The sequence below is a fragment of the Bufo bufo genome, chromosome 1 (assembly GCF_905171765.1).
Source record: "Bufo bufo chromosome 1, aBufBuf1.1, whole genome shotgun sequence".
NCBI lineage: Eukaryota > Metazoa > Chordata > Amphibia > Anura > Bufonidae > Bufo > Bufo bufo.
In genome coordinates, this window is record NC_053389.1 from 231,819,287 (window position 1) to 231,838,953 (window position 19,667).

Sequence of the window (19,667 nt, forward strand, 5' to 3'; positions counted from 1 at the left end):
GCAGATACTGAGAATTACACCCAGTATACAGGACAAGAGAAGTGGTACTGTGTAGTGTCCATATATACAGAATAGGGGCATATACTGAGAATTACACCCAGCATACAGGACAAGAGAAGTGGTACTGTGCAGTGTCCATATGTACAGAATAAGAGCAAATACTGAGAATTACACCCAGTATACAGGAGAAGAGAAGTGGTACTGTGCAGTGTTCATATATACAGAATAAGAGCAGATACTGAGAATTACATCCAGTATACAGTACAGGAGAAGTGGTACTGTGCAGTGTCCATATATATAGAATAAGAGCAGATAGTGAGAATTACACCTAGTATACAGGACAGGAGAAGTGGTACTGTGCAGTGTCCATATATACAGAATAAGAGCAGATACTGAGAATTACATCCAGTATACAGGTCAAGAGAAGTGGTACTGTGTGGTGTCCATATATACAGAATAACAGCAGATTCTGATAATTACACCCAGTATACAAGACAGGAGAAGTGGTACTGTGCGGTGTCCAAAGGTAAATAATAAAAGTAGATACTGAGAATTACAGCCAGTATACAGGACAAGAGAAGTGGTACTGTGCAGTGTCCATATATACAGAACAAGGGCAGATACTGAGAATTACACCCAGTATACAGGACAAGAGAAGTGGTACTGTGCAGTGTCCATATATACAGAACAAGGGCAGATACTGAGAATTACACCCAGTATACAGGACAAGAGAAGTGGTACTGTGCAGTGTCCATATATACAGAACAAGGGCAGATACTGAGAATTACACCCAGTATACAGGACAAGAGAAGTGGTACTGTGCAGTGTCCATATATACAGAACAAGGGCAGATACTGAGAATTACACCCAGTATACAGGACAAGAGAAGTGGTACTGTGCAGTGTGTATATAGAAACATAGAATGTGTCGGCAGATAAGAACCATTTGGCCCATCTAGTCTGCCCAATATACTGAATACTATGGATAGCCCCCGGCCCTATCTTATATGAAGGATGGCCTTATGCCTATCCCATGCATGCTTAAACCCCTTCACTGTATTTGCAGCTACCACTTCTGCAGGAAGGCTATTCCATGCATCCACTACTCTCTCAGTAAAGTAATACTTCCTTATATTACTTTTAAACCTTTGCCCCTCTAATTTAAAACTGTGTCCTCTTGTGGTAGTTTTTCTTCTTTTAAATATGCTCTCTTCCTTTACCGAGTTGATTCCCTTTATGTATTTAAAAGTTTCTATCATATCCCCTCTGTCTCTTCTTTCTTCCAAGCTATACATATTAAGGTCCTTTAACCTTTAAGGTCCTTTAACCTTTCCTGGTAAGTTTTATCCTGCAATCCATGTACTAGTATATATACAGAATAAGATCAGATACTGAGAATTACACCCAGTATACAGGACAAGAGAAGTGGTACTGTGCAGTGTGTATATATACACAGAATAAGATCAGATACTGAGAATTACACCCAGTATACAGGACAGGAGAAGTGGTACTGTGCAGTGTCCATATATACAGAATAAGAGCAGATACTGAGAATTACACCTAGTATACAGGACAGGAGAAGTGGTACTGTGCAGTGTCCATATATACAGAATAAGAGCAGATACCGAGAATTACACCCAGTATACAGGACAGGAGAAGTGATACTGTGCAGTGTCCATATATACAGAATAAGAGCAGATACTGAGAATTACACCAAGTATACAGGACAGGAAAAGTGGTACTGTGCAGTGTCCATATATACAGAATAAGAGCAGATACTGAGAATTACACCCAGTATACAGGACAGGAGAAGTGGTACTGTGCAGTGTTCATATATACAGAATAAGAGCAGATACTGAGAATTACACCCAGTATACAGGACAAGAGAAGTGGTACTGTGCAGTGTCCATATATACAGAATAAGAGCAGATACCGAGAATTACACCCAGTATACAGGACAGGAGAAATGGTACTGTGCAGTGTCCATATATACAGAATAAGGGCAGATACCGAGAATTACAACCAGTATATTGGACAGTATACAGGACAAGAGAAGTGGTACAGTGGCAGGAATGGTAATTAATAACTTGGCATATTGTAGCCTCCAGGTGTTTGCCACTTTGCCTGAAGACACCAATAATTAAGGGTTTTGCTCTATTGACCAGGTCAAGAGACCTTTAACTCCAGGAAATGTTGAATTGACCTGGAAGATCAACCTGCCCTGCAGGAGTTAAAAATGCTAATCACTGCAATTAAAGGCACAATGTACACCTCTCTGGGCAACTCTGCCAGAGACCGGGAGAGTTATTTAACTCTGAGTGACAAGACACACCCGTGTGGTGAGATGGGTCTGCCACTCCACTTTTCCAGACTCCTGAATGGCAGTCCTGCCTCATTATCTGGCGAGGTATCATACCCCAACTAGGGAACTTGGACATTCAGGAGTCTAGAAAAGCTGATGGCAAAATAAACCCAGCCAGGGGCCGACTGGGAACTTAAAGTGGCCCTGGAAAAAAACCTAAAAGTGGCCCCAGATACCACAGTGCAGCACAAAATACTCCCTAAATTAATTAATGCCGAGAGCATAAGTATTTATGTACCTGGCTTTTGTTCAAGAGAAGGGTTTAAGTGGCGCTCTGGGCATCAGCCCACCGGGAAATATCGCTGTAGGGTCTATGGCCAATCCGCCCCTGAACCCAGCTTTCCCAGAGACACATGACTAATAATCAGAATGCCTCCAGGATTTATATTTATTGGGAAGGGAAAAGAAAATGGGGAGAAGTGGTGACTTTGTGAGGATGATTGGTGACGTCCTTCTATAAAGCCTGAGAGAAAAAAAGTTTTTAAGCAGATTTTCTTTTCTGCTGACAGGAGAGCGGAGATCTCTGTGCTGCTCCTCATCTAATGGAAGGGAACAGTGGACTCCATTTATACCAGAGGGCCACAGCCTCACCTGAAAGTTATTAAATAAATTGATATTCCTGTCGGCTGTGAAACGCGTCACCGAAGGCTCCCACCAACCCAACCCCCCACACACACACCGGCTCCTTCTGCTGGAACCTAGCCAGTTACATGAGCTCCGGAAAAACAAACATACACATGCAGGGGACGCGCATGCAGAACGATTATTAACGGGGGGCACACACCTGACGGCGCAATGCCTCAGGGTCACCCCGGAAAATTGACCTAAGCCCTGAACGGTAGACATGGCACTTCTACAACACAGCAAATTTCCCATTCAGAATTCAGGGAAAGGTGGGCGATGCAACCTACGGGACCTGTCATGTATACTTTAATTGTTAACCGCTTGACGCAAGGATTTGTAAGGGGAAATGCTCCTGTGTGGGGGGTTTTGTTGGGAGCTGTAGTACCGTTGCTTGTGAGCATTCTCCACGTAAGCAGATAACTGGATACCGGAGCCCAGATGCACCTGTCGGATGTGTAGTGGCGGTGCTAGGACCCTGGATTGGGCCACGGTAGTACCTGAATGAGTGAAGTGTCCTGGAGTTCTGGCTGTGAGGGGTTAATGGCATCTGTCTAGAAGAGGTTTATCCCAAGTCCATTGGTCCTGGTTTCTAATACCTACAACCTGCGCCCCCCTCCCCCCATTTCTTTCAGGTCCTCACAATTGGCTCTTTGTGAGGGGTAGAAGGATTACGGATTGTGTTTTCTATTATTGTGCCGCTGATTAATCCTGACCCGGTGTCATTTTCCTTCCCAGGACGGGGAGGGGGGGGGGGGGGGGGGGTCTGCGGGGGGGGCCCCTGGCTCCCGCTTCCTTGTCACTGCCAAACTCTTTTCACGCCTCATTTGCCACGTAAGCGATTACATTTTAAACTGACGGGCGGATTCTGCCTCCTCGAGGGTCACACAAAGAAAATCGCTCTCTGTGCTGAAGGAATGCACGGCTGGCGAGCGGCGGTGCCTATGACGCGCTGCGGCCTCTGCTGGTAACGCCTAAATAGACACGCGTATGAAACGCGATTTGTAGGACAGGTGTGATAATATCATTACAGACATTACCCCACAGCTGACAACTTCAAAAAAAACTGTCCCCTGACAACTTTGGTAACAGATCATAAATCTATGGGACCCTTAATGCTAGAGATTGTCCGTTTTCAGCTGAAGAGCTCGCTAAGTGTATGCAGCCACCCTCCAAAGAAATGAATCAGGAAGACCAAGAGCTCTTTGGCTGCACATAACAGTGTGCCATTTGGCATGTGAGAATGCATCCGGGCCTTCTTCATATGGGCTCATGCACACGAACGTATATTCTTTCTGGGTCCGCTCCGTTTTTTGGTTTTTTTTTGCAGACCGTATGCAGAACCATTGATTTCACTGGGTCCGCAAAAAAACCCGGAAGTTACTCTGTGTGCATTCCGTTTCCGTATGTCTGTTCCGCAAAAAAAAAAAAAACAGACCATGTCCTATTATTGTCCGCATAACAGGCAAGGATAGGACTGTTCTAGTAGGTGCCAGCTGTTCCGTTCTGCAAAATATGGAATGCACGCGGACGGCGTCCATATTTTTTGCGGATCCGTGTTTTTAGTGGACCGCAAAATACATACGGTTGTGTGCATGAGCCCTTACCCTGCTTGTTCAGTATCTGTACAGTGCTTGCTCTGGTCATTACCATCTGGAAAGTGTCAGGCACTGTACAGTGATCTGAAGAACGGAAAGCTAATTGTCCCCCTGCATTAAAGGGGTTCAGTCAAGTTTTTAAAAAAATACAAAAACTTGCTGACTTTTTCCAGTGAGTGCATCACTGCAGCATAATAGAGGCCATAACTCAGCATCAGTAATGTAATAGCTTTCTCACTGCTGGTTTAGTTATTTGCTGTAATAATTATGAATGATTAGCAGTGTATGGCGAGACAGAGCAGCAATCTGAGCACCCCATGAAACAGAAGGTAGACTTCACTTACCTCCTGCAACACGTCTAGAACCAGACAATACGTACAGTTACACACAATGATGTAGCCCAAGTTCTGCTTACTTTAAGGGCTCATTCAGACAGCTGTCCGCAAAAATACAGAATGCTATACTTTTTTTGCGGATCCGCAAAAAAAACAGATAGCACTCAGTATTTTTGCGGACCCATAGACTTCAATGGGGCCATGTCCTGATTTTCACGGACAAGTATAGGACTTGTTTCATTTGTTTTGCGGAACCGTGGAATAGAAAAGGGCACCATAGAAGTGAATGGGTCAGCATCTAATCCGCAAAAAAACGGATTCGCAATTTTGCGTATAGCATACAGCCATCTGAATGAGCCCTTAGAAAAAGGATGGTGTACCCCTTTAAGAACCAGCTGATTTAGAACATATCCAGCAAAGAGGGGGGTCCCTATTGTCCCCAGTGTCATAAGGTCACAGCAGTTTGTCGGTGGTTTTAACAAGCTAGCGCTGCCCTGACACCTTCCCCAACTGACCGAAGTAAAATATACCACACAACACTGGATAGATTGTTGAAGAATCCGCTGCAACTGTGAGGCACGAGGTTTAAAGGGGTATTCCGGTTGGTTAAAGTTATCCCCTATCCTATGGATAGGAGATAACTATCAGATTGGTGGGGGTCCTACCGCTGGAACCCGCACTGATCACATAAACGGGGGGCCCTGTACCCCCTGCAGCCCCTCTGAAAAGACAGATGGTTGCACATGATCGTGGCCGCTCCATTAATTTCTATGGGAGTTTCAGAGACAGCTGAGCGCTGTACTCAGCCACTCCATTCTTTTCAGGGGCGCTGCAGGGGGTACGGGGCCTCCATTCTCGTGATTGTCGGGGTTCCAACAGTAGGACCCCACCGATCTGATAGTTATCCGCTATCTTGTGGATAGGGGATATTTCTTACCAACCGGAATACAGCTTTAAAGTGTCTTATGCTAACATTTTATTCACCTGGAAGGCCAGCATTTCACAGATAACTCACAGACAGGTGACTGACGGCCATTCTTACAAACATGGCAACCAGATCTGCCGCCATAGTGCTGGTCACTGTTCACAGTTAAGCTGGCCGTACACATTAGATGTGTATCGGTTCAACCCACCGTTTTCGGCGGGTTCGGTCGACCATCTAATGTGTAATAAGATGGTCACAATTTTAAGGGCTTATCCAGTTATATGTAAATTATTTAGAGGGGTTGTGCAGTGCTTAGATATTGATGACCTATCCTCAGATTGGCGGGGGTGCCGGGTGCATGAAGAAGTGGCTCTTGCGTGTCCAGTCCTCACCCCTGTTCTGTATTTACACCATGCAGAGGTGACATAGCCGTATACAGCACGTGATCTCTGCACCCAAGCACAAGTGGTCATTTGTATGGCTAGGTCACTGCTGCAGCCATGTAAACAAAGACTAGAGGGGAGGATTGGGGTGGCATACATGGACATGGCAGGGGATATGTGGCAAGTATACAATATTACTTTACCCCATTTAGGGGGACTTTCAAATAATTTCATCTGTTCCAATCACTGTATTCTGAGAAGTTCTGCAACAACTTTGTGTTCAAGGGCTCATTGACACAACCGAATGGTCGGCGTGTCTGTGTTGTGAACTGCAAATAGCGGTCCCCAATGCACAAGCACCGGCAGGGTGAATCCCGTATTACAGTGCGGACACATTGACCTGAATACGTCTGCAATCCGGAAAATATGGCAAAAAATAAGACATGTCTTATTTTTTGCTGTGCGGAAGCGCATACCTGAAAGCCCACAAAAGCGCTTCCGAGTGTTTCCATGGGCTTCTGATCCATGCCTCTGCTCCTCAAAAGATAGAACATGTCTCATCTTTTGCCGTATTTTGAGAATCGATGACCCACTCAAGTCAGCATGGAGATCAAACGGCCTCTGCCCATGTATTGCGGACCAGTCTGCAATACGGGTACTACAGCCATACGATTGTGTGAATGAGCCCTAAAGGCCTCAAGTTGTGAACGAACACTTTCGTGGTCATTTCCAGTTTTTTGCATAAAAATAGTTGCAAGACCCCTTTTTTTGTGTGCCAAAATATTGTCACACATGCGTTTTTATGATGTACTCATGTAACTGAAAGGGGCTGGACCGGGGCTTCGGCAATTTTCCTATCTTGTACGTCTGCAAACAGGTGTAAAAAGAGGAGTAAAAACTACTCCAGTTAGGGGCTGAAGTAGTTTTTACTTCAGGCGTATGGACTGCGGGAGGTGCGCCTCATTTATGATGAGGAGCACACCTCGTTATAAATTAAAGGGGTTGTCCGGGTTCAGATCAGGAAGCCCCCCTGATGTTCGCATCGGAGCATGTCATGCTCCGATGTGCTCCCTTGCCCTGCGCTGGATCGCACAGGGCAAGGGCTTTTTTTTATCTACAATACACTGCTGTTCGGTGACGTCACTGGCTCTGATGGGCCGGCTTTAGCCGTTTTACAGGCTAGGGCAGAGCTAAAGCCCGCCCATTAGTGCCGATGACGTCACCGGGCTCACTGCTGGGTGGAAGCTTCCGCCTGGCAGCCCTAAAGAGACCGGTATGTCACTGGATCTCCTGAAAATGCCTCTGCCCTGCGCGATCAAGCACATGGCAATGGAGAGCATCAGAGCATGAAAGGCTGCCTGTGTAAAAATATGGGTATGTCCGGGTTCAGATCCGTTTGTGCGGGTTCTGAACCCAGACAGCCCCTTTAACCGAATCCTCAAGCAGCACGTGGGTAAACCAAGACCAGTGTAAAAGGCCAGTCTTTGCAAATGACCCCTTTAATGTTTACATCCAGAGGCGGATACCCAGAGCTAATACTTCTCACAGCTGAGGGTCTGTTACAATGGAGTCCAGTCCATAAAATCATCTAGGAGAACTGAAGAACGTATAATATATTTTGTTGTGCAATCAGTCAACCAAGTTTCCCGAGCTGTTGAATTATTAGTTTAGGACAGTGCTTCATCACCTAAAGGCCTCATGCACACGACCGTTCCGTTTTTTGCAGTCCGCAAACCGCAGATCCGCAAAAAACGGAAGTCGCCCGCGTGCCTTCCGCAATTTGCGGAACGGAACGGGCGGCCCATTGTAGAAATGCCTATTCTTGTCCGCAAAACGGACAAGAATAGGACATGCTATATTTTTTTTGCGGGCCCACGGAATGGAGCAAAGGTTGTGGACAGCACACGGAGTGGTGTCCACATCTTTTGCGGCCCCATTGAAGTGAATGGGTCCGCACCCGAGCCTCAAAAACTGCGGCTCGGATGCTGACCCCAAAAACATGCATGAGGCCGTGTGCATGAGGCCAAATGTGAATGATCATTGGTTGCATCCACTGAAAGCAAGCAGAGATCTTGAAATACAAAAAAGGCTTTCCCTGGTCCAGTCTGGAATAGGCGGACGGCTCTTACTTCATCTCCAGGACCTCCTCCAGGTGTTTACGGCGCTCGGCCCGCAGGCTGGTCAGGTGGATCTCCTTCTCGGCCAGTGACTGCTGGGTGGATGATAGTTTTGCTTTCATGGATTCCAGCTCCTGCTTCACCTTCTCCATGGCCATCATCAGCTCCTCAACCTAAGAAAGAAAGATGTGGAAATAAAGTGTAGTCCAAGACAGTAGAAGAGGAGAGCAGCGGCGTCTGGGGGCTAATAGACTGCAGAACCCACTGCACACCACAGAATTAAAGGGGAGGGATACTGCAGCCTGTCTCATCTCCATTAGCAGAACAATACAGTCTATTGCTCCCTGTTATCAACCACAGAACACAATCTACTGCACTCAACCTGTTTGGGAGAGGCTGACTGTAGAACAAGCGAATACTGTCTACTGTTCTCGGTTATCCGCCATTTCATTTCTGTCATCACTGCTTTTTGTTGCATAACAAATAAAAACGGAACTGAAGCCGAGGTCATTTTACAGGGTGAAGTGTATAAACCCCCATGTTGTCAGATGCCAGGGTGAAAATTCCAGGCAAAACCAATAATTTTGGCTTCCTAAAGGGGAAAAGGGCATGCTGCAGAGGTTGCCGCCACCCTCTTTCCTGGTGAGATGTTGCTGTTCCTTGAAGGAGTGTCGAGCCCCTCAGCAATGTGCGGCCTGAACAAGAGGGGGTTTCACGGTCTCCATAATAACCCTCTGATTACCAGGTAATTATAATTAGAGAGGACTCGGGTTTTAGCAGCCAAGGTCAGTGAGTGAATGTGGGATCAGTCCTCAGCAGCCAGCACATTGGGAGTACTTGTCTTTTTTCCATGAGGCCGATCAACTTTTCCGCAAGCAGCGCCCGTCATTTATCCTGCGTGTGTTGTGGTGGGATAATAAGGATCAGGATGATTCTGGGAACAAAGCACAGTCTGTCTGCGTCTGGCCCGGTCACCTGGTCTCTTCTCTGACCTAAAGCATTTAATTGCACAGGACATCAGGTGGAGTGAGGTTGTGGCTGCGCAGGGAAAGCGCCAGACGTCAGGGTGGGGACCTACACAGCATGGCGCTGACTCCAGAAGGTGGGGTAGTGATGCTAAACCAGAACAATTAAATAAGAAAAACTTTAAAGATATAGTAGAGGTGAGTCTGTGTGATGCAATAAGCTGAAGTTTGTCATTTGGCGCAACTACTAGGAGATTATTTATCAAAGACCAGGTCTTCACTCCAGTTTTTGATCGAATATCTAATGAGAAGCAGGCCTCGGCATATATTAGGTGTATCCTCCTCTAAACAGAAACCTATGGCAGCTCAGAGTCTTCATTTGTGCTAGAAAACTTGTGGCTGCCACTGTCCACGCCCCCTCCCCCATCTTCACCACGCTCCCTTTAGGAAAAGTGGCAAGGGTGTCTTAAAAGTGCCACTTGGGAATCGGGACAATATTTTGTTACAATGGCATCTAAAAAATCGCAAGCATAAGGTTTGCAACTTTTTATAGGCCAGAAATCAGGTACAAGGATATGATAAATCCCCCCCCCAGTTATTTGATTTACATAGGGCTGCAGATAACCTCATAGCTCCCCTAAAAGGTACGGATGTAGCAGAAATGAATTGCTTATTTGGTACAAATCACTTCACACAATAGCAATTTAGCAAATTCCTATGAATAAGTTTATTGCTCTTTAAGTAGAGCTTACTTACTGCCTAATTACATTATCCGCAGATTTTATAGGATCTCTGCATGCTGTCAGTAAATGGGTACATTCTTGTGTACTCGCCTGTCTCTGGAACTCCCGCAGAAATGAATGGGGCCTGCCATGTACATGTGCAACCAAGCCGCTCCAGTCATTTCAGGGGGCCTGCAGGGGGGACGGGGTCCCCATGGTAGGAACCCCTCCCCCGATCTGATAGTTATCCCCTATCCTGTGGATAGGGGATAACTTGTACCCCTTTAAGACCAGGTTTTAGTCTCTGTATATATATATATAAAAAAAGAAAGAACGTTCCCATACAGTGACAACAAGCAGAGATTTTGAAAATGGTGAGGAAATGAAATACATTAAAATTCAAGTACATCAGAAATTTACTATACAATGATGAAGCTTTAAAAGGGCATCTGTCAGCCAATCTATAGCTATAAAACTAGCTGACTTGTGCATCTGTGTTGGTCCCATGTTCCTATGTGCCCACATTGCTGAGAAAAATTATGTTTTAATAAACGCAAATGAGCGTCTTGGAGCAACTGGGGCGTTGCCGTTACACCTAGAGGTTCTGCCCTCTCTGCAACTGCCGGTCCCTCTGCACTTTGACAGGGCCAGGCAGTAAAAACGTAATAACACCTGGCCATGTCAATCATAGCGCAGAGGGGGCGGCAATTGCACAGAGAGCTGAACCTCTAGGAGTAACGGCAACGCCCCAGTTGCTCCAAGAGGCTCATTTGCATATATTAAAACCTAATTCTTCTCTGCAACATGGGCCCAACACAGATGCCTTCAGTTGCCAAGCGGACATACAAGGACAACAGTTTCATGGGTACAAATCTGCTGACAGATGCCCCTTAAGAAAAGCAGTGGCCGCAGTGGTACTAAAGCTCCCAGCAAGACATCAAACATGGCTGTAGAACAGTTGCATCCATGTAGCATAAAATGCTTTTTTAAAGGGGTTGTCCCATTACGGCATCCTATCCTCCATCCTCTGGATAAGGGATAAGAGTCTGATTGATGGGGGCCCAAATGCTAGGGCCCCTATTGATCACAAGCATGGGGGCCCATGCTTCCCATTTGAATGACGAGGTGGGACTGGCCAAAGGTAGCAGAGTACAATTGCTCGGCTGTCTCCAACAGCCTCGTAGAGATGGAAGGAGCATGAAGCCTGACCACTGATGCACAGGCTGACGTTCTAGTGATTGGTAGGGGCCTACTACGACCTAGGGAGTGAGTTGTCCTAATAGGACAACCCCTTTAAAGAGTTGTTAAAATTACAACTGCTTTCTTCTAAAAATAGCACCACACCTGTCCACAGGCTGTGTGTGGTATTGCAGGTCAGATCCATTCACTTAAAAAAAAAAAAGCTGTAAAACCATCCAACACGACCTGGTGAGAAGTGTGGCACTGTTTTTAGAAGAAAAGAGCCATAATCTTGTCCAACCCTTTCAACTCTTTGCTAAAGGTCAGATATGGTGACGCCACTGGCAGTAGCTGGAAAGTCTGAAGAAAACCACCCGCTTCTTGAAATATGTGGAAATCATAAGGGGGCGATCGTTTATCTCATGGACAAGAGGAATCATGATCAAATGGACACCAGTACATTGCTCTTTTGGGGACCCCTCTCTCCCCCTTCCCCCTTAGCAGTCCCTGCTACTCACAAGAGGATTAGGTTAAATGTCCGACCTGCATGAAGAGTCCGGGAGAATGATTAACTAGGGGCTGGGGGGCCCGATTTGTGAGCCCAACTATGAAGGGTTAATGGTTTATTTTCGTGCTGGGGAAGGTTCACGGATTTGGTGCCCCCTCTGATGTAATGATGCCATGCTACCATGTTACCGCTGTGTTATGAGAACCGCGAGTCACCAATGATTGACAGAGGCGACTAATTAATAATCGGCTATTCCACGATGCGTGATTAACGAGGCGAATAAGCAAACCAGAGCGGGATAAACTTACAACGTAATCTGGAAGATCTTATTAATACAAGTCGCATCCGCTGCGCCCCGAATCCTGCTGCCAAGAGGAAAAAGAAGACTGCCAAGGAAATCAGAGATGGCAGCGCCAGGTAAACGGGACTTATTATCGGATGGCGCCACTACAGTCTATGATCCAGTTGGAGCTCCTGGGGACAACGATTTGAGGTCCCTTGCTTATGAGTGACAAATTATCAATTAATATGAACCTAATGACACAGTGTGCCATGCCTCGTTCAGGTCAAATTAATAGACAGCCCTCTCCGGAGCAATGGCTAGAGAGCAATCGAGGGATGTTGTGAACTGATGAGGCCACCGAATACTTCAGGTTGGGTTCACACTTTACGGTTTTGTCATTTTTTAAAACGGGGGCAGCAATCTCAGTACAAACACATGCAGTTCACAGGTCGGGCACTGACACGAAGATCTGCCAGGTACATGGGAGTCCCCTGCCTTTCCACTGTCCCATTGGGGAGGTAGTCAGGGTCCATCTGCTACAGACCCACACTGCTGCCAAATAACCAGTTTGTTTGCTGGTCACAAGGTTCTGCCTTAAAGGGATATTCCGGTCATAGAAAGTTATGCCCTATCCACAGATCAGTGGGGGGGTCCTTACTGCTGGGACTCCCACTGATCATGAGAACAGGGCTTCTGTACTCCATGAAGCCCCCAAAAAATGGCTGAGCAGTTGGTCGGAAAAGCACGCCGCCTCTCCATTAATTTCTATGGGAGCGCAAGGGGACAGCTGAGCCTTTTCAGACCGACTGCTCCGTCCATTTCAGGTGGGCTCCCTGTTCTTGTGATCGATGGCCCCTTTAATTCCAAATGTCCAATGGACATGTCTGGCATGAGGTAGGAGGCACAGGGTTGGTAGGGGTGGGATGGGATGAAGACTTCTGGGCAATGTCCAAACATGTTTCATTGATCTGTGACCATAACACATATCAAGGAATATAGAGAGACACTCGCATCAGAGGGTAACTTACTTTCCGGTATGAAATGCTGTGATGTTCATACTGGCCACAAGAGGTCAGTAGAGCAAGACAGTCTCCAGGGAACGCATCTCGTTTTACAGCCTGTTGTCACACTGAATATTAGAAGATGGTTCCATTCACATGACTGACAGTATCCATTTTGCAGTCTGTAAATTGAGGATCTGCAAAACACGGACACCAGCCGCGCGCATCCTGCGGTCCCGCACATCTGCCTTACGCTAGAAATTCCTATTCTTGTCCACAAACCGGACAAAAATAGGACATGTTCTATCTTTTTTGAGGGGCTGCCAAACGGACAGATGGATGTGGACAGCGCACGGTGTGCTGTCCGCATCTTTTGCGGCACCATTGAAATGAATGGGTCTACATGTGATCCATAACAAATGCAGATTGGATGCAAAAATACTGTCATGTGAATAGGGTATTACTGTCAGACAGAGTATGAACGATGAGGGCTACAGGAATGGGGGATGGTTTGCAGGGCAATGGGCATATGGATCCAGAGAGGGTGATCACAGCAGACAGGGCATGGCGTGCTCACTATACCTTGCACCATTTAAAGGCAGGATGAGCGGCATCATGCGGGGCTTCACAAGACAGCTTCAGACAGGCAGAGAGAGAGAGAGGAGGGAAGCATGCGATTACAGAGGCACAGTGTCATGCTGACGGCATAGACATCCTAATGTACAGGACCCCACACACTACCTCCTTACCAACCCGTGCAGTGGAGCAAATGTAATGGACACAGGAACATGTTACCACCAAGCCAAACTGTGCAACAAAGCCCCTTACTGAGCTAAAGTACTGGACACAAGGGCATCTTGGGCATGCTGAGAGTTGTAGTTTGGCAACAGCTGGAGAGCCACAGGTTGGAAACCACTGCTGTAGGCCAATAACAGTAATACATGATGATTTCAATGTAGTGGACATGTTCCTAAGCCACACATTACCTCCTTATGTTGTGCATCACAGCCAAATTGTGTTCTATTGTAATGAAAGCAAGGACGTGTTCCCACTGAGCCACATACTGCTTCCACACAAACCTGTGTAATGGAACTAATGTAATAGACCCAAGGACATGCTCCTACTGAGACACATATTTCCACACAAACCGGTGTAATGGAATTAATGTAATAGACCCAAGGGCATGTTCCCACTGAGCCACATAATACTTACATACAGACCTGTGTAATGGAACTAATGTAATGGACACAATGGCAAGTTCCTACTGAGCCACCTACTACTTCTTCACAAACCTGTGCAGTGGAACTAATGTAATGGTACACTTTACTACTAAGCCAACAATTCCAAGATGCAGTGTACAGCTGGGCTTCCACCTTCAGGTTTTTGAAGCCAAAGCTAGGAACAGATCATAAATGGTGGACATGTATAAAAGGGAAAACAGCCCTGGTTTGGGTTTTAAAAACTGCATTAAAAAAAAACTGAACTAACCATTACATCTTCCCACTGAGCCAGCTAATCCATTATACCAGGTCATTCTTTTATCTCACTAAGCCAATTAGGCCACCATGTTCTCAGACACCTACACAGGGCCTTGGCTTTCCACTTGCTGCAGTAAGTACTGTACAGCCTGAATAAGATAGACAACCCTCTCCACAGTAAAGACATGAGTGGACTCAAATTGGCTGTCCAAGCATACTGGGGTTTTGCAATAGCTGGAGAGTTAGGGTCCATTCAGACGTCCGTAGTGCATTGCGGATCCGCAATACACCCGATCGGCACCCCTAGAGAACTGCGTATTCTTGTCCACAATTGCAGACAAGAATAGGACATGTTCTATTTTTTTCCGGAGCCGCGGACCGGAAGATCGGGGGCGCGCTCCGGAAATGCGAATGTGGAGAGCACATAGTGTGCTCTCTGCATCCATTCCATCCCCATAGAGAATGAATGGGTCCGCACCCTTTCAGCAATGCGGATGCGGACCCATTATACAGACGTGTGAATGGAGCCTAACGGGCTTGAGATCACTAATGTCAGCCAAAACTGTCATAGTGATCTCAACGTAGTGGCAGCCAGCAGAATTTTTAATGTTGCTTTGGGTGTGACTGGAGAACAAGACACAGAACACTATATGAGTAATAGGTAAGTAAATGAAAAGAGGCAGCATATATAAAAATGTTGGTCAAACACACAAAATCTCAGCAGGATAGGGCGACTACCCTGTGCATATAGTAGTCACCAGATTCCGTCACCCCCTGATGGCAGATGTTAGAGGAAATTAGATCTTGGTATGAAGTGCATACATTTTCCTCTCTGTCCAATGCAGCAGTACCCTACATGGGGAGGTGCTTGACTGCAGTTCATCCTTCTTTTCCTGTTGCATGAATAGAATGCCAGAACTACAGTAAAGACTGACACAAAGTTTATAAAAAAAAAAAAAAAAAAGGACTTCTTCCCCCTTCCTGGAGGACTGTGCTGAGTTCAGCGGGCATGTACATAAGGCCTGTAGTAAACAAAAACACAATCCCCAGCACCCGGCAGCTGACCTGCTTCTGATAGCTGCCCCGTGCGGACTCCTCTTGGGCCAGCACCATTTCCCGCTCAGCGGTGATCTGCACGCTTTCGCGCAGAGCCTCCTCCAGCTCTTCGATGCGATCGTCCTTCTGGTGCATGATGTCCTGCGGAGAGGAAGGCAGACTGTGAGGCACGCGGTTCTTGGGTGTTAGTGCATCGAGAAAGGTCAAAGAGACCTCAGCAGAAAGGAGACCGTCAAAAATGAGGGCGTTCAGGAAAAGCAGGAAGTTAGTGGCAGAAGGCAAGTGATGAAAATCAAAGATGGCATCCTGCGCAAAAACAGGAGAACCAGCCATAGTATTACAGGTAAGAAGTCTCAATGCAGAGCAGGGAGGACAACAGAGAAGATGAGAGTAGTTAGTAAGAAGAGCGGTGGAGGTGGCTGATGCGTACAGCCGGTGTTAGCAGAACATTAAGAGACATCTCCGATTAGTGAAGTAGGATTTCGGTAGTTAATTAGGATTAACATATCATGAGCAGAGGCCAAGACAGAATTTAAAGGAGAAATGCACATTAAAAAAAAATCAACACCTGAGCTACCAGATCCCACAGATATCCAAAGGCTCTATGGAGCTCCTGAACCCCTTCAGCACTGCTTGGGAGACATGTCTGCTCCCCTCACCCCACCATGGTCTTGACATGACCATCCATGTTTAGTTGGCCACATGACACTGGTCGGGGAAGTAAGAGCGTAAGCTCTGCAGAATACATTCATGTTCTCCAAGTCAACCACCTCCCAACTCCAATGGTTAGCCCTGTGAGGAGGCTGCGGGCGAGACCCCAGCACAGGGGACATAAATCAAATCCAGATGCGGCTGTGAAGTGGATTTCTCAGGAGCGCGGCTGCGGGGATTGTGTTACATGGAGGGTCTTGCTATTATTATTACACGGAAATGGTTTGTGTTAAGTCTTTGGGTTTTTCGCGGCTCTTCAGCTCAGGAAACGCTCTTGTTTGATGTTCACCTACACACGGTCGGGATGAAATGAAGCTAGATCTTCAGGAAGTCTCCCCAGGCACCCCGAGCCAAGAGCAAAAGACGTGAGGGGGGGTTGCTGAAAGTGAACATGTTTAAGTAATAAGTCTGGGGTCAGCTTGCAGAGTAGAGCAATGCGCATTCACCAGACATTTCACACAACATGGGGCTGTAACGGGGGGACCAGGTGAGGAATATCAATTCTCTGCACAAGGTGTGCTCCATAGAGCGGTTATAAGCTTCTTTCTGCCATCCCTCAGATGATCCAAGATGCCTTGTGGATGATACCTGCCCCTCATGACGAGAAGATATTGTGTAATGAAAAGTTCTTGAGGAGGCATTGGGGGAAACTGGTGTAAAGGAAATCTGGCTTAGTTGCCAATAGCGACCAATCGGATTCCAAATTTCAATTTCAAAAGGAGCTGTGTAAAATGAAAGGTGGAATCTGATTGGTTGCTATAGGCAACTGAGCCAGTTCTACTTTAGACCAGCTTTGATAAATCTTCCCCATTGACTGTGTGTGTCAATGTCTCTTTTCTGTGATACTTTAATAGAAACCAGTCCTCACCTCATACTTCTTAAAGCTCCGTGCACCAAACAGCCTGGACTCCAGACTGATACATTTTCCCTGCACTGATACATTGCAACAAACTACCAGAACAGGGGAGAGATTTGTGCTGCTCACAACTGTTAGAGATCCTGAGCAGCAGGAGGTATTAGGTGTGTATAGGTTTTCCTCCTTTGGATGTAAAATGTGTTTCCATTCACTGACAGCAAGTAGAAACTAACTGAAGGAGATAAGTATATTAGAATATTGCTGAATCTTTTGTAATTCAGTGATGGAATTGCAAATAGTTCATATTGTGGGGATGATCTTCAAATGAAAAGAACATTTAGCCATAAATGAAAAAGAAAAACTCTCTCTGTCTGTACTATATGAGAGCCGTTCCTGGAATGAGTGCACCCCTCCCGCTCCGATTGTTTGGTTCAGTCCATTGTGTGTTTTTCCTTTTCTTCTGTCATCGCTTCCATTAATCTGCTTGACATGATCCAGCGCTACAGAGGGCTCAGATCACAATCGCACAAAGTAAGAACCCCCTGCCAAAAACCAGGAGGGACGAGCTGCAGGATCCGGGGATTCCTTACACAGAAAGCCGTCAGTCCAATCATCCCTTAAGTCCTTGTGCACACGACCGTATCCGTTTTGCGGTCTGCAAAATACGTATAATTTCCGTGTGTAATCCACAGTTCTTTGTCATGTTAATAGAAATGACTATCCTTGTCCGCATAATGGGAAAGAGCAGGACATGTTCTGAAATTTGCGGGGCGAAAATGCAGACACAGACAGCATACAGAGGTTATCCTTTTTTTTTTTTGCGGACCCTATATCCATTTAACTCGTGTGGGTGAGGGCCAGTCGCAAAATGGAGTCTGGCGACGCTGGTGATGGCATCTGACCAACTGTGCCCACCTTAAAGAGAAACTGTCAAGCAGGTTTAACCCTATTAAACCAGGCATAATGCCCGGTAGGGTTGATCCTTCTCAGTATAACGATACTTCATTTATGTTCCTCCCTTGTGATTTTTATGACAAAAATATTTTTTATTAATATGTAAATTAGATCATCTGTAAACCCAGGTGCAGGCCTAAACCCCTCTGAGCACCACAGTTCCTCTGCCCCCCACCCATCTCGCTTGAGCAGTAGTCTAAAATATCAGCGCATGTGCACTGCATATGCTTCCCCGGCAGCACAGATTACTACTGTGTATGTGCCAATGACGTTATACTCCACCCAAGGAGACGCTCTGCTTAATTCGGGTGGAGGATGACATCATCATTACCGACGCATGCACAGAAGTCAGCTGCACTGCACGTGCACTGACAGTGTAGACTACGGTGCAGTAGAGATGGCTGGTCCTGTCATTCAAGGGGACAGAGTGGAGGAACTTCAGTGCTCCATGGGACTTGGGTCCCCCCTCTTGGTGAACCACAGGAACGGCACAGCAGAGGAACATAAATGAAGTATCGTTTTACTCAGCAGGATCAATCCTACCAGTCATGCTTCAATTTATCCATGCATCAGGTGACACTTGACGTTCTCCACCTTCCTGTGTAACCATGTTCTGCTCACACAGCTCATGTGTCTGCTACAATGGTCAGGGTGGGCTTCGGCTTATTGGTTTCATCAAAAACACAGCAAGCAGAGATACTGGAAAATGGCAAGAAATGTAAAGGCATTGAAAGCTCCAACGACACTTCATCTGTCAGATTTTTTCATTATATATATATATTTTTTTTTTTTCCGTCTTTTTAAGTCTATGGAGGGAGATATTTATTTTTTCATTAAACCACTGGTATTCCTGGAAACAAACAGTGCAGGGTCAGGTCCCGCCGAGACCGTGGCATTGTAGCATTCATTCGACTAGACGTCATCTGAGCTGCTGTCTGCCGTTCTCGGGGTGACAGTCTTCGAATCCATCGGAGCAGCATTCATCCTGCGACTTCCTGGGCAGCGCAAGAGAGGCCCTGGGCTCAGAATAAGACATATCCAGTAAACTGCTCTGTTTGTCCAAAATAAACAGGCTGGGTGAGCTGGAGATGGCCCAAACCGCAAACCTTGCGCTGGACACCTTGGCCCAGCGCCAGCTCTGTGAATCAAAATGGCCGCCTACGGGTCCCTCAGTGAGCTCTGTGGCGCGTCTCCAAAACCACCATCCCTCAGGGACCCGAATTCATCCTTCCAAACACAACAACCTGAGACACAGAGGCCAAGCACCTAAATCACAGGCTCTTACAGAGGGCACGGAGAGCCCCCGCTGGCTAATTGGAGACATTTTTCAGGGGTCCTAATCCGTCTCTCGCGTTGGTCTCAGTGAATGGAGCCTCTGTCACTGCCCTCCGCCAGACACTAATAGGAAAGGCTTCAGGGATGTTCTTGAAATATTTCCATCCTGAGACTGACAAGCAACGAGACCTTCTAGAGAGAGGCAAAAACCTCAAAGTATCTTTAGGAATTCTTCCAGAAAGAAAACTCTGAAGTTTTTTTTTTCCATAAAACAAAAACATTTTTAATGTTAAATTTTGATCCTGGGTTGAAGCAGTCGACCACAATGGGCAGATGCGT

At 46.4% G+C, this 19,667-nt stretch overlaps 1 protein-coding gene across 2 annotated transcripts in view; it reads right to left on the reverse strand.

Annotated features, from left to right (window-relative positions):
• ERC1 (ELKS/RAB6-interacting/CAST family member 1) overlaps positions 1-19,667 on the reverse strand; it is a 157,865-nt gene that overhangs the window by 24,092 nt on the left and 114,106 nt on the right. For both annotated transcript variants that reach the window (XM_040436562.1, XM_040436556.1), the window contains 2 exons: positions 15,542-15,673; positions 8,353-8,513 (listed from right to left, as the gene is read on the reverse strand). In XM_040436562.1, the coding sequence (XP_040292496.1) occupies positions 8,353-8,513; positions 15,542-15,673 (293 nt within the window). The remainder of the gene's footprint in view (positions 1-8,352; positions 8,514-15,541; positions 15,674-19,667) is intronic.